This window comes from Paramisgurnus dabryanus, chromosome 15 (assembly GCF_030506205.2).
Source record: "Paramisgurnus dabryanus chromosome 15, PD_genome_1.1, whole genome shotgun sequence".
NCBI lineage: Eukaryota > Metazoa > Chordata > Actinopteri > Cypriniformes > Cobitidae > Paramisgurnus > Paramisgurnus dabryanus.
The window spans coordinates 12,084,439-12,099,980 of record NC_133351.1 but is presented as its reverse complement, the minus strand read 5'-3'; the positions used below and the strand labels follow the sequence as shown (position 1 = coordinate 12,099,980).

General features: G+C 35.8%; 2 protein-coding genes across 2 annotated transcripts; one reads left to right on the top strand and one right to left on the bottom strand.

Annotated features, from left to right (window-relative positions):
- Positions 1-4,982: 4,982 nt before the first annotated feature.
- Positions 4,983-8,531, bottom strand: dnajc28 (DnaJ (Hsp40) homolog, subfamily C, member 28). The gene is made up of 2 exons (XM_065251971.1): positions 8,378-8,531; positions 4,983-7,047 (listed from the first exon to the last, which is right to left on the bottom strand). The coding sequence occupies exon 2, from the start codon at positions 7,023-7,025 to the stop codon at positions 5,889-5,891; it is 1,137 nt and encodes a 378-aa protein (XP_065108043.1). The 5' UTR covers positions 7,026-7,047; positions 8,378-8,531; the 3' UTR covers positions 4,983-5,888.
- Positions 8,532-10,174: 1,643 nt separating this feature from the next.
- Positions 10,175-12,524, top strand: mab21l3 (mab-21-like 3). The gene is made up of 6 exons (XM_065251392.2): positions 10,175-10,298; positions 10,385-10,456; positions 10,750-11,041; positions 11,131-11,312; positions 11,949-12,143; positions 12,275-12,524. The coding sequence occupies exons 1-6, from the start codon at positions 10,209-10,211 to the stop codon at positions 12,506-12,508; spliced, it is 1,065 nt and encodes a 354-aa protein (XP_065107464.1). The 5' UTR covers positions 10,175-10,208; the 3' UTR covers positions 12,509-12,524.
- Positions 12,525-15,542: the final 3,018 nt, after the last annotated feature.

Genomic DNA, 15,542 nt, shown 5'->3' with positions numbered 1-15,542 from the left:
GCTTATTTCAACCAACATGTCGTCTTTACTTGTTAAAGTCAAAACTATTCAAATAAAAATACCATTTAGTATAAAACAACTTGTATTTAGTATTAAATACCCAATTTACATAATGTAGTTCCATAATAATGCCATTTTGAACATCTTCTAGCTAATAGGGGTGGTGATGGCACAGTGGACATATGCCTTTGGTGTGAGAGACCCGGGTTCGACACCATTGTGTCCCTAAGCAAGACACTTAACTCCTAGTTGCTCCAGAGGCATGCGACCTCTGACATATATTGCAATTGTAAGTCGCTTTGGATAAAAGCGTCAGCTAAATGAATAAGTAAGTAAAATGTTGTGAATGTAAGTGTTCCTGTAGCATAAATGGTAAAGGATTGCATTAACAACGCAAATGATACAGCAGAGTTGGCACAGTATCTGACCAATCATGTGGCAGAATTTCACCCTGAAAAACATATGACCTTGAGTAGATTCATTAAAGTTGTTGACATCTGGAGTGGGTGGGATCCTTATAAGATCTCTGTATTCATAATGGGGTGGAGACTCTCCTATCATCCTCAGTGTATCTTTTAGGTTAGCTACTAGAGAACAAAAAGGACCAAAACACTCTTTTGCAGTAACCCATAAGAAAGTAAGGTAAGTCTGTTTAAATTGTTTTCTTTTATGTTTAAAATAAATCAATTTGTCTAACAGCTTAACTAAAAACTAAATGCAGAAATGTACACAACCAAAGAATTCAGATAGTAAAACGCTTTAAGTGCTTTAGACAATTTTTCTTGTATTTTTTTTTTTTTTTAATCAGACTCATGTTTATGTTCAATAATTTAACTTCAATGCAGTGAAAAGGTTACACTCTAAAATGAATGGTTTATTTTTAAGCCATGTTGGGTTAATATTGGACAAACACACAGCTGGGTTATTATAACCCTACATAACAACAACCCAACATTAGGTCATTTTTAACTATGCGGTATGTTTTGTTAAATAATCACTCGTTATGGGTTAAAAATAACCCAGACATTTTTATTAGTCAGTGTGTTAGTGCAGTGGTTCTCAAACTGTGGTCCGGTGCCCCCAGCGGGGCCGTGAGATGGTGCCAGGGGGGCCCCAGTTTTATGACATTTTATAAAATACATTAATTTATCATGAATTCTGTGAAATTAAACCTAAAAAAAATAAGGCAGCACTACATTGTATAATGTAATGTTTTGTTTAATTAATATGTGAAGTTTTAGAACTGTTTTTTTGTCATAAATTTTCTTTGGGGGGCCACGAAGGAATGCACCGTACACAAAGGGGGCCGCATGCTGAAAAAGTTTGAGAACCACTGTGTTAGTGTATTAGTCAGTAATTAAAAAGCCTTATTTTCACAAATATCACTTTAGTCATTTCATTAGTATTTAACAAATTTGCATGTTTCGCCTGAAAACCCTTTAAGTACATCTAAGCTGTTTTGGCAAAAAAACTCCACATTTCAAGTAAAAATTAAGAAACGTAACCACACATTAGGGGGAGCTGTGATCCATGTCACTCCCACATTCGGTTGTATTCAGGTCCAAGTACTCACAAGGGACACAAGTTTGAATGTGATCCATAGTCGTTTGGCACACCATCATTCATCCAATTCACCTTCCATGCACTTAGAGGACTTTGTTGAAAAATGGTTGAAATAGATTCTGCCAACAAAGTGGTTTTTCTTAATGGCATGACACCATGAAAGCAGATTTGATGGGGTGCATGATAGGACCAAAATTGAATTTCACGATAGGATTAATTTTTTATGATAACAATATGTATCACGGTATAATTTTTTTATATTTTAATAAGGTTTTTATGTAATTTAAAATATTTTATGCCCTAAAATTTTATAATTTTCACAAAAAAATGTATACATGCATTAAGAAATAAAACAAAAACAAACAACATTCAGTCAGTGATGAAAGGATGATAATAAATAAAAATGTATATTATATATCTTATTAAAGTTAGAAAAGTGATTTAGTCAAGAGCAGTAAGAGATTTTCACAAAAACATGAGTGACAGACAGGAGCACAATTAGGTAACTTGCCCTTTAAGAACATCGTGGACTCCGCCTTTAAGAACGAATACATTTTACAGTTACACATGCGTTTTCTCTTTCAGCTGTTTTACTTTCTTTTAAGATCTAAATGGTTGTGTTTGTGGGGATACTTGCAAAGAATTTTGACGCATATGTGTTTCAGGCAAATAAAACTGCAAAAATGCTGACGAGCTTATGAGCAGCGGATGCGCGACTTGCCCCTTGCGCGCTCCTCTCACACAAAACAGCGCGCAAGGCGCAAGTCGCGCATCCGTCGCTGATTAAGCTCGTGAGCATTTTGCCGTTTTATTAGCCTGAAATACATGCGAAAAAATCCCTTCTTTGCAGGTATCCTCATATAGCTCTGTTGTTTATGTTTCAATTGCTAGGAGGTGGCTTTTGCATCTGGGCTCCTCATTTCCTTTTCATGATAACACCCCCCTGCTAAAAACATTACAGAAAATTCTAAATACAATGGAACCATTAGCTTTTACCATTAAAACCACTGCACTGTAGTGTGTTTTGGGCCATATTTCATTAGAACCAATACTTAGAACCAATACATACCATTAGAGAACAACATAAACTAATACAGTGTGTGTTTTGGGCCATATTCCATTAGAAACAATAAAATTCCCAATAAAACTAATAGAATTTCTGTTATGATGTCTATTGTTATTTTAGCAGGGCGAGTAGCCTACAATTCATAATCACTTAAATTCACTTAATAAATAATTATTTTATGTATTTAATTCAAATGAACAGACTATATTTGCATTTATAAATAAATATCTATATCTTTATCAACAGTGAGCAGGATGTTCGAACAGAACTACACAGATATTCATAATCTGCTGGTGTCCTGGTTGTATCGGTACTTTAATGAGACACAGCCAGTGCCAGCACAACCACATCATCAACATAAACCACCTGAAGATAAAATATACGGCATGATCTACATCTGTATGATGATGGGTCTCTTTAGTTTCTTCGCCTTTGGCATTATGTTCAGCTACATTCGTTCAAAGAAGGTGGAGAACTCGCAGGATCCATATCATCAGTATATAGCTAAAGACTGGACCGTTGTAGCATCGCCTGTGGTCATCTGCAACCCATCTGCTCTTGGACATCTTCCAGGGTTCAATGGAAGAGACCAGGAGTTGGAATAGATGAATGTGACATCTCTGTATAGCGTATCCGATTACACACACAGGTTTAACATTTAAGAATGAGTTGTGAATGTCAGCCTGTCTTGTTTAAAATAAATGACAATTTAATTCAACAATCTGTTTTTGGAGGCTTTTAGATCTAATTTCTAAGCCATTAAATATGTTGGCACAATTGGTTAAAGGGTTTAAATTGATCTATGCTGGGTTGCTGCACTCATAGGGGTGTTTTCCCGGACAGGGTTCATCGTCCAGACTAAAATGCATGTTTGAGCTGGTTTAATTTCAAAACACTGACATATCTTAACACACATTAGTCAATTGTTTTGTCTCAAGATGCACACCAGTAATGTTTTTGTAAGGTTTGTTTGTTAAAACTACTTAAATGTCCTCATATAGTCCTGGATTAATCTAAACCCTGTCTGGGAAACCACCTCTTAAAGTTTATCTACAGTAAGTTCATACTGCTCAACAAAGTTTAACAGTTGTTGATTTTTGTTCGCTCAGGGCGCATTAAACCTGTTTCCAATTGTTTCCACTGACAAAACACATTTAGTTGCCTGGCTTCTGTACAGGTTTAAACAGCCTGGTAGGATTTTCTAGCAAACTCCAGCAAAACCTTACACAATCTGACTTGATCATGAGCTGTTGTCATGACAATGAGGTAGGCAATCCAGCCAACTATAGAAACAAAATTTGGTGATGGCTTGGTGGAGAATGATATGATGTAACAAAATGTAATGTAATGTAGGTCCTTAATTTGAATACAGTAAGAGATATCAGGCACTGGTACAGCATATGAATCTCTCAATGTCAAGAATATGTGCATGTCATATATTAAAATATACAAAAAACTAAGCCTTTTATAAATATTGTTAAATTTTTTACTAATACATTATTTTAGGACTGCTGCGCACTTAGCACTGTAATGTGAAGAAAGTATATTATTTTAACTGTTAAGAATGTATACAATACATCATTGTTGTATAATCTGTGACCCTGTTTGTCTGGCTATAATTGAGATTTAGAGGATCAACCTGATTTCACATTGATTATAATCTTTAACATGGCATGACTGAAGTTATATTTTCACAAAAAAATTATTTACATTATATAGGATGATTTTATGTAAAGTAAAATACAAAAAAAGATTTTGTCATATGATGTATATCAATATAGTAACATGATCATGAAGTGTGTAGTCATTAAATAAAGGAAGAAAATATAAAAAGAAATTGGTTGTTTTTGCACTGCAGAAAGAGTTTAAGGAGAAACAAGAGATAAAAAGGTGCCAAGGCCATAAGACATGAGTTGGGAGAGAAACGGGGAGGCATACCTGAAAAGATAACTATTGGTAAAGCTTGTTATTTTTATTGTTTTCAATTTTTTTAACATTTTCTACAACAATCCGTAGTTTAATTAAACAGTTGTGTCATTGTGTACTACAGTGATGATATTCATTAACAGGAATAATGAGATTTATATAATATTAAAACCATTGCAATTGAACACATTAGTCTTGAGATTGTTTTGGCACAATACATAATGTCACAATGCAAATTATTTTAATAGTATAGTACTAAAAAAACAGTGGTAGTACTAGTTTAGTACAACTAATAGTACCAAAAACAGGAGTTTTCATTCCTGTTGAGTCTGAGGTGTTATATGACTCCGCAAGATCTTGTGACATTCACCCGACCCATCTACAGATATTTTGGCAACACTTTACAATAAAGTTTACATTTGTTAACAACATCATGTATTAGCTAACATGAACTAACAATGAACAATACAACAGAATTTATTAATCTTAGTTCATGTTAAAGGAAAACACAACCTTTTTTCAATATTTTACTTTGATCTTAACTCAACTTAGACAAATTAATACATACCTATCTTTTGTAAATGCGTGCACTTCATCTTTGCATAGCACTTTGTGAATGTGTTAGCATTTAGCCTAGCCCCATTCATTCCTTAGGATCCAAACAGGGATGAATTTAGAAGCCACCAAACACTTCCATGTTTTCCCTATTTAAAGACTGTTACATGAGTAGTTACACGAGTAAGTATGGTGGCACAAAATAAAACGTGGTGATTTTTTTTAAGCGGATAAAAAATTAGAACTATATTATATGGCGGAAGAGTACTTAGTTTGCAGCACTTCGACCTTGGTGCGCAGTAACATTGTATAATAACATATAGTAACATCATAAAATAATCTTTTATTTTGTGTAACTATGTAACAGCCTTTAAAAAGGGTAAACATTGAAGTGTTTGTTGGCTTCTAAATTCATCCCTGTTTGGATCCTAAGGAATGAATGGGGCTAGGCTAAATGCTAAATTCACAACATGCTGTACAAAGATTACCTGGACGCATTGAAAAAAAAAGGAATGTATTAATTAGTCTGAGCTGAGGTAAAAGTTAAATATTGAAAAACAATGGTGTTTTCCTTTAATTTCAGCATTTACTAATACTAATAATTACAAATTATAGGCTCTCTGTTAACATTAGTTAATGCACAATAAACTTACATGAACAGCTGTATTGGCATTAACTATAACTAACATTAATAAATAAAATTAGATCATGTTAACTAACACATTTACTTATGTACAACCTTATTGTAAAATGTTATTTTTTATATTTTAAATGCATCTCATTTGAGAAGATTCTGCATCCATGTAATGAGACCTTGTTTGATGTGCTGAGACGTTCTTGCTGTCTTCATCTCTTCCATCTGTTTTCCTTCTTTCTCTCTTTCCTTCTGCGGCCTTAACAGCTTGTCAGTTTTCAGTATTTTCTCCACCTCCCTTTTCAGACTAAAATGCACCATCTGCCTATTCATAAGAGGCACAATCAGGTTAAAATTATCCACTTTTTTGTTCAGTTTCACCAGCTCATCAGCAAACACCGCACAGTGCTCTTTCCACTGGAGGACTTCTGAGTGCCTCATGGGTTCACCAAGCCTGGCCCTGACCTCCTGCAACCTCGCCCTCATTTTTTCGATGGTTTCCCTGATTTCCTTCTGTGTGACAATCCACTCGGGCTGGTACCCATTGTCAATGAGGATTCTGTTGAGGTTGTGCGTCATGGGATCCATGTACGGGTTATGGTCGAATTTGTTGATCGGTTTGCCGGTTCCACTGAGGTTCCTGAAGTCTCCGCGGGCCATGGACTCCTGGATGAGGTCCTCCACCAACCTCTCCACCGCCTGGGTGATTTTGATCTGCTTGCTGCGTAAGCGTGCGTCCCGGGTCACCATGGCACCCTCGTCCGCTGCCGCCTTCTCCATCTCCTTGCGTCTATACTCCAGGACCTGGTCGGTTGCACGGTCAATGCGGAACTGCCTGTATTGCCTTTCCCGTTGGCTTGGGGTTCCTGAACCCCTGCCTTCGAAACTGAGGTAGTGTCTGTGTTGAGGAACCTGACCTTTAACCTTATCTTCCTCTTCCTCCTCCTCCATTTGCTGAGGGTACTGGGAGGTTGATCTCTGCCGTGCCATATGGGCTTGGACGGCCCTATAAGCCTCCTCTACCTGTGAAAATAAAGCTGCGTCTGCCGTGGGATTGCCGGAATCAGGATGGTAGAGTTTGGCCATATGTAGGTAAGCCTCTTTCACCTCTGCAGGGCTACTGGCTCCATTATCTGGCAGCTGCAGCAGACGGTAGCTTTCTCTTAAGCTGTGGCTAATAGATAGAGAGCTCAGCGCCCGCCAGGTGAGAGAACGACAGAGGGTAAGAAGAGCTCTGCAGCGTTCTCCACTGTGTAATCTTAGCAACACAAAATGGCTCATTGTGTGTCTTTGTAAACAGGACCTGAAAAAAATGAAATTACAAAACAGAGACAAACTGACTGCAGTATTAGCAACAATATATTTTGGTCTTTTACAGGTTAAACATTACAAAATTTCTTATTATCTATCTGTCCATCCATCCATATACAGACCCATCCATCTCTGTGTCTCTTTATCTATGTTATTATATGTCTATCTGTCCATTCTTCAATTTATCCATCATTTTATCTATCTCTCTGTCAATTAATTCATACCGAGCAACCCATCTGTCTGTCTGTCTATCTATCAGTCTGTCTATTTTTTTCTTATTATCTATCTGTCCATTCATCCATATACAGACCCATCTGTATGTCTATCTGTTTATATGTCTGTCTGTCCATTCTTCTATTTATCTTTCCATCAACTTAAATACCTGTCCATCCATTCATATACTGACCCACAGATTTGTCAGTCTATCTATCTATCTGTTTATATGTCTGTCTGTCTATTCTTCTAATTATCTGTCTGTCTGTCTGTCTGTCTGTCTTTTTATATGTCTGTCTGTCTTTTCTTCTAATTATCTATCTATCTGTCTGTCCATCCATTCATATACCAACCCACCCGTCTGTCTATCTGTTTATATGTCTTTCTGTTTATTCTTCTAATAATCTATATGTCTGTCTATCTATCTTGTTATATGTATGTCTGTCTGTCTATTCTTCTAATTATCTATCTATCTGTCTGTCCATCCATTCATATACCAACCCACCCGTCTGTCTATCTGTTTATATGTCTTTCTGTTTATTCTTCTAATAATCTATATGTCTGTCTATCTATCTTGTTATATGTATGTCTGTCTGTCTATTCTTCTAATTATCTATCTATCTGTCGGTCCATCCATTCATATACACCAACCCACCCTTCTGTATGTCTGTCTATCTGTCTGTCTGTAAGCCGCAGCTGCCTACATCAATGTATTTTATTGACCATATTTTATTAAGCAGTCCCATAGCTTAAATGGAGGCGAATTCTGGTCCAAAAATCAAGCCAAACTCGTTTACTATAATTTCTTAGACCTGACGAGAAGGTAGCCTGAAGTGTAAAAACTCGTGAATTTACACTTCATACATGTCTACCTAAATTTGCATATCCTTTTATTTCATGCTAGGTCAGATCTCATCTCACAAAGCTGTGTCAAGAATGATCGTGTACTGTACTTGTTAGATGCCTGCAGTAGACATATCTTTATATGTGATCTCTGTATCGCTAATCCAATGTGTAGCATGGGAGCTAATGCTCAGGGTTACATATTCAACAAACTGTTCAACATTTACCCTAATGCAACACACTGAATATATAACGACATACAATACCTCAGTGAGTTAGCTCAAATGTTTCCATTCCAGTGTGGCCATAGGTCAATATGTCTTATTTGTTACGAATGACACCGTTTTAAACAAGAGTACCGAGGTTTGTTGTGACATTTGTCTAACAGCATGCTGGGAAATGTAGGCCGTTTTATCAATCCGAAGCCTGCAGCCCCTGGTGGTCACATTTAAGGCTGCATAAGTCTTATTTCAGAATATTAACAATTATAAAGTTAACAGTTATTCTTAGTCAATCGTAAATTGTTGGAATGTGATTATGACTTGGGAATATAATGCTCAGTTAACTTAAATAAACCAGGCTTGATGACGTATGCAGCCTGCATATGCGACCCCCGCAGTCTGCAGCATTCCGATTGAGAAACGGTCCTAGTAAAGGGCAAAGCGCAGTACAGCTTTTGTTCTGTAGATGGCGACCAAAACTCTTCAAATAATAAAAATTTGATTTCATGACCCATATCAGTAAATCCCACTGTAATGTACAACCAGCAACAGTACAAATTAAAGTTAATAGTTACTTATAAGATGGGATGTATTTTATATTCAACAGTATTTTATATTAACCCTAACCCACACTTAATATTGATCTAAATGTTGAATTCCATTATTCTCATTATGTAGTAGCCTATAAATGGACATTTTTTACTTATTAAAACCCAGCAAACTCAGGAAATTGTTGCTATTTTTTTTTAATCTATTATTTATAGGTACATTAATAACATTCTCGTTAGAGTTTGTAAAATTTGCAAGATTAACTGTTTTAGTTGCTTTTAATTTCAGTCTGTTATGATTGTTATCTCATCAGTCATAACAGACCGAGTTCATTTGTCACCCGTAATTGCATGGATACATGTTATTAATGTTAATAAATTGGCATGACACTTCTTTAACAGCAGGTCAGATTTGGATGTAATGAGTTCACTTTCTTTTCACCGCTGACTGCAGAAGGTTAATGTGTGTTAATGGACATAAGTGATTAGAAGAGTGTTTTTCCATATTGTTACAAAATGCTTTCAAAGCAGACTGTGCTAAAGGCCTGCAGTTCATGGGTCTAAAAGAAAAAAAAATCACTTGAATTGTTTTCAGGTTGTATTATCAGTATACAAATAAATTAATAAATTATATTTATATGAAAATCATTTTGAAAAAGAAACAAAAATATAAATATATAATTTTATTTATTTTTTTAAAATGATTTTCATAATATAATCATATATATAATCATTCATACATATAACCTATATCATCTTTTTGAATATCGTTATTAACTATTCAAAACATTTATTTGTGATCTACCATGTGAGTAGCAGAGGACCATGGGCTTTTTAACATCTCAGAAATCAATATTGTGAGATCAATGACTCTCTGTTGAAGTGCTCACAGCACAATCTGTGTCACAAATACAAAGACCGACAAAAAAATCAAAAGGACTACACAGACCTTAACACAAAAACAATACTTAAAATAACATTTTAATTGATACAGATCATTTGGATAGACTGCAAAATGAGCAGCTTTACTGATGAAGATCTGGACAACTATTTACAAAATCAGGTGACCTACTTCTGTTTTTTTTTTGATAGTGTTAAGTGCTGATGAGATCTTTTAATAGATTCATGTCTGTGTTTTCTGTCGGATGGCTAAAATATAAAGCATATATTTATAGTGAATGTTTGAATGGTTTTACTAAATTAAAGATTTGACGTAGGGATTTAATTTAGTGTTTCTGATATAATCACGTTAATGGTGGCTTATCTGTCATTGTAAGGTGGACCTCAGGCATCGGCAAGTTTCAAAGTCGGTAGAAGACGTGCAGAAAATGATCAAAGATCTCACAGCTGAGGTCAGCTCAAAGGATGCTCGCTTCCAGTCCATTGCAAACTCCGGAGTTCACAATACCAGCCTCAAAGTAATAGCCATATTGTCTATTAATCAAACAAAAATAATTTATCATTGTTTTATTAATGTCATAATTCCTGTGGTGTCAACACTTAGGATCAACCAGCTTTAGTGACAAAATGGGCTACGTTGCTGCGGGGAAGATGTGCATACAACCCTGCCATTCAAGTAAGAAAGTGAATATAAACAACAAAATTGTGTTATTATAGGTGTTAATCCTGGTTTACAGTACATACAGTGAACACCAACTGCTCTGTTTGTTGTGTTTTGTTAGATCAATTGTGAATAAGCTATAAAATACTCAGCTGGGTTATGTAAAACAATAGTCATATAGATTAAAGATGAGGTGTATTTTTTATTAAAATACTTCCTCTTAGAAATAATTAGTAAGTTAAATGTGTACTGCTGCATTGCACTGTGGATTAACTGATAGATTTTGGCCATGAATTTCCCTCCTCCAGGTGCTCACACCTACCTTGTTCCTCATCTCGGTGCCTCTGCGAGGTCTGATGGGCTATAAGCAAAGGCGAACAAGACAATGGAGATACTACACACTGAGCGGATCTCGTCTCCTCTCCCCGGTCCGTGAGCCAGAGAAGGTCCATCAGTGGCTGGAGCTAGAGAGCTTTGTTAACCCTAGTCAAGAGTGGCATGACACCTGCATGACCATTGAAGGTGACATTGTGCCAGCCAAGGTGGTGAATGTCTTTAAAGAGCATCTGGAGGCATCCATAAAGACATGTGGACTAACAAGTTCGTACCCTGTGGATGAGGTTTTATATACATTAAGTCTAAATGAATGGCATCGTTTCGTATTTTAACTTGCTTTTCCTCTGTGTTAGATAAAGTGAGCATGCTGGAGTCAGTCGGGTCAGTGGTGCGTGTTGCCGTGGAAACATCAGAGGGACAAGTTGAGGTAGAACTGGTTCCTACAGTGGAGCTAATGAACTACTGGCCAAAGAGGGCTCGTTGGCCCCGTCTCTTTCGGAGATGGCCATCCGCAGAGCGTGCTCGCTGCATCAAGGTCAGTGGATAAAGAGAAATGGCACTATTAAGTTTTTGTCAATCAGGCTTTTTATCAGGGCCTGCTTGAGTGCATGCTCTTTACATCAAAGGGGGACATACCAAATATTATAGGGATAGTTCGAGACAGAGAAAGAGAAACAAAATCCTACTGTATTAGTGTATAGGGGCCGTTCGTATGTAATGCAAGTGTCATACAGTATTGTGGTTTAATATCCGCTCGGTTCCAGACAGGCTAGCTATTGCGGCATAAGTATATTACCCATACGAGTTATGTGAATGCTTTGTTCCGGACAAGCTTAGCTAAATATAGCGGGATAAGTACATTTACTAGACAAATTATATGAATGCTTTGTTAAAGAGAAAAGTCTCAGTGGTTGCATTTCATCAGCTCATTTGCATTTAAAAGGACACACCCCAAAACAGCACATGTGTGCATTATGCAACTTTAACATGCCATAATAAATTATATATATAATATTTTGAGCTAAAACTTTACTTATGCACTCTGGGGACACCAAAATTGTATTTTACATCTTATAAAGTCTTGTGAAGTATCCTCTTCAACCAACAAATTAGCTGACCTGAGTACTGTTCCAAAATTACAATGTTGTTTATCTTAATAAATCCTCTACAGTCTTTTGGATTTAATTTAATGGCCACATCAAACTACCACTGGCTGCTGTCATTCTCTCGGGCGGAGCAGGTGTTGATGAGTAATATAGATGGGGATGGCGGATGCCGCAGGAAGTGTTATCGGGTGGTCAGACAACTTAAGGAAGAAGTCTGGTGTCCTGGAAGTAAACCTGTCATCACTGCCTACCACCTACAGGTATCAGCCCCATCAAAACAGGCTTCTTAGATCGTTACTATCATCTTTCATGTTATTACTCACATACAGAATATTGTAATTATAACTGTAATTATATATACTTTCCCTTTATGTTCAAATCATTTCTATAGACATTGCTGTTCTGGACATGTGAGAAGTACCCATGCACCAGGGACTGGAAAGATTTCAAGGAATGTGTTTTACGGCTGGTGCATAAGCTTTATAAATGTGTTAGCCAGCATTATCTCCGGCATTATTTCGTACGATCTCACAACCTTCTGAAATACACCAATACAAATGAGCTTGATGATGTGGCAAAGAAGATCAATAACTTCTTGGACAACCCAGGAACATACGTTCATTAGAAGCTTCCCCTCTGGGTTAGATGGCATAGTTCTGGGCTTACTTAAGTGTGTTTCTTCTGTGTGCCATTATGAAATATTCAGCAGATCTCAGCTGCTTTACTGTATGTCATGAAGGTATTTATTAAAATAGTGACTAAAAATAAATATTGCATAAAACAAAAATCTCTTTATTCGCTTTCAGTGTTTTATCGACTTAATATTGAAAAAAACATGAATGCAGTATAAATTGTTAAGTTCATTAGGTAAAAATTGTGCATTTTATAGGTTGAGACACAACCATTATACACGGTACTTTTGAATACTTGATTGTGATTGGCCACAATTTACATTACATTTAGCAATCAACAATAAAATATTTATGAAATTTTATGGTAATTGTCCTTGCATTCACAATCGTCTTACTTCAATAACATGTATACAAATCGACTTCAAATTCAACTTCCAAACATGGAATAAGGAATCGGTAAGACACACAAAGACACATACGTAAAGTGCAGATTACCTGATTACATAATATATAACGTAATGTGGCCCATTTAGAGTTTTGGTCAGCTCTGCTGAGATAAATGTGCTATATAAATAAACTTTACTTACTGTAGTACATTTCTTAAATTACAGATTGTGAATAGAGATTCCCAGTGTAAATAGAGATCTGTGTAAAGCATATAGGAAAATTAAATGAATGGAATTGTTGTACATAATGTCAATATTGCGAATAAATACTTCCGCAACATGATCTCACGGAAAGTCGTGTTATAGTCATGAAAAATGTGATTAATTTATTTGTGATTAATTTACCTTTTTTGTCTCACAATCACAAATTTCTATAAGTAGTTTTTCGTGTCCCTGGCACGACTTTCTTTTCCGTGTCATTTTATGTGTTGTTTTCTCTTTTTTTCTATTTTTAAATCATTGTCTTGAGGTTGGTGTTAGATTTTGGGTTTGGGTTAGGATGTACTTATATTTCTACATGTTTTTCTTCCGCTTTTAAAACTATTCTCGTCTGTAGTTGGGGTTTGGGTGGATTTCTAAAAATGTAACAGAAAGTGATTCTAATCCCAACCACAAGCGACAATGGTAAGAAAATAGGAAAAAAACAATGAGAACATAATACATAAAATGACACAAAAAAGAAAGTCTTGCCACAGACACAAAAAAATCTATTTATAGAAATTCGTGCGAGTGACACGAAAAAGGAAAACAGCTGAATTTCGTGCCACGGACACGAATAAATTAATCAAATTTTTCGTGACTATAAGAGGACAATCTGAATACACTGTTGTGTTTACATCCTAATTATTAGTTTATTATTAGTCCATTAGTTTACTTTCCAGCAGAGGGTGCTATCATTACAGTAACATGTGGAAAAAGTTATTAACTTTCTTTATAACAACAGTATAATTACAAAGTTAAATTAAGCAAAGCACCACTGACTCTTCAGAGTATGCATTTTGACAAAATAACATCACTAGTGAGAAAGGTTGATGTAGCCAGGGGTTAAATTAGGTCGTTTGGGGGTACTTTCGAGGGGAGCAAAGTTTTAAAAAATTTAGCAATTGACTAACTGTAAAATATAAGATATGAGTTAAGAGAACCCTCTGCTATGAACAATAAAATGCTGATCAAAATCATTCTAGATGTGCAAAGTTTACAAAACTACAACTGAGAACAAAATCTTTTTGTAGGCATGTGCCCTCTCCTTTGTGTCAGTATCAAGTATTTGAATGATGTTACCATTAAAAGAGAAAATATAATGAGTAGGACAGCCTTTTTGTTTGGAAAATTATACTGCGATTGAAATTGTAGGGATTTCAAAGTTTAGGGTGAGGGGGTTAAAGCGTTGGTGTAAGCATACTGCACTCTTAGAACGAATGTGTTAAAAACAACACATTAGTGTTGATTCTAGGACAACACACTAAATGCGTTGTCCCGGAATCCACCCATCTCTTTGTTATTATCGAAACAACACATTTTGTGTTACTTTTAACACAACTTGTGTTATATTTAACACAAAATCAACACCAAATGACACATAATGTGTTAAAATTACCATAGTGTATTAAAAGCTTACGCACAAAGATGTGTAAATCCTTAAGTGTGTAGGTATTGATACGTACAAAACGAGCATGAAAAAGCTCTGATGTAACCTTGTAAACTTTGTGAGCATTTATGCTACAATATGGTGGGTAGATAGCGCTTTTTCATAGAGGAAATGAAGAATTAGGTTCCAAAACACGATAAATGCCATAAAAATAAAAAAATAGTTACCGCCAAAATCAGTATTGTATCTGGTCAGTACTAATAAGTAAATTCTTAATTTTACGCAATATCAGATATATAGCCGTGTTACTCTGTCATCTTTTCTCCCTTTTTTTCCAAACCGCGACAAACGGCTCCTTCTCTGCAAAATGCAATAAATCTGCTTAACCAATCACAGCTCACCATTCCATTCACTGTAAACAAAAATGACGGTGCTTTGAAAACATACAGAATCCTAGTTTTCCTCATCTACTTACTTTGTGATCAACAAGCAAACAAAAAGAAACAGTAATTTTGATGACATTAATAAACCTGTGGTGGTTTTCTGTGGCGGAGAAGAAACGTAAGCCATCAAAATCAAATAATTTACGTGAGAGGCACTCAGGCGAAGAAAAATGCCGGCAGTTGCTTGTTCTCACACGACAGCATCAAGTTTCTGTTATGCTAACACATTGACCCCAGGGGATCTTATAAAAACTTTCCATTATTTTACTCGAAGCCAACGAAAATCGAGCAAGACCAAAACATTTTACAGCTGATCGCTGTCAGAAAAGTTCAGCAACAATGTCCCAAGGATGATAGCAGCAATGACAGTGTTCTTAATATGACAAATAAGTGCTTTGATTAATGCCATTAATGTTTTTTAGCAGTGTATACCACTAGTCAACTAAATGAATATAACATGGCAAAGATGAATGGACATTTATATATCGATTTAATAGATTTATAGCATTTTGGGGAAAAAACTTTGTCAGTTTTATAATAAATCTTTGAA

Excerpts from the sequence above, each read along its gene's own strand:
- dnajc28 (XM_065251971.1), bottom strand. The coding sequence starts at position 7,025 with ATGAGCCATTTTGTGTTGCTAAGATTACACAGTGGAGAACGCTGCAGA.
- mab21l3 (XM_065251392.2), top strand. The coding sequence starts at position 10,209 with ATGATCAAAGATCTCACAGCTGAGGTCAGCTCAAAGGATGCTCGCTTC. Across the intron at positions 10,299-10,384 it reads TTCACAATACCAGCCTCAAA|GATCAACCAGCTTTAGTGAC; the intron begins GTAATAGCCATA and ends GTCAACACTTAG. Across the intron at positions 11,042-11,130 it reads AAAGACATGTGGACTAACAA|ATAAAGTGAGCATGCTGGAG; the intron begins GTTCGTACCCTG and ends CCTCTGTGTTAG.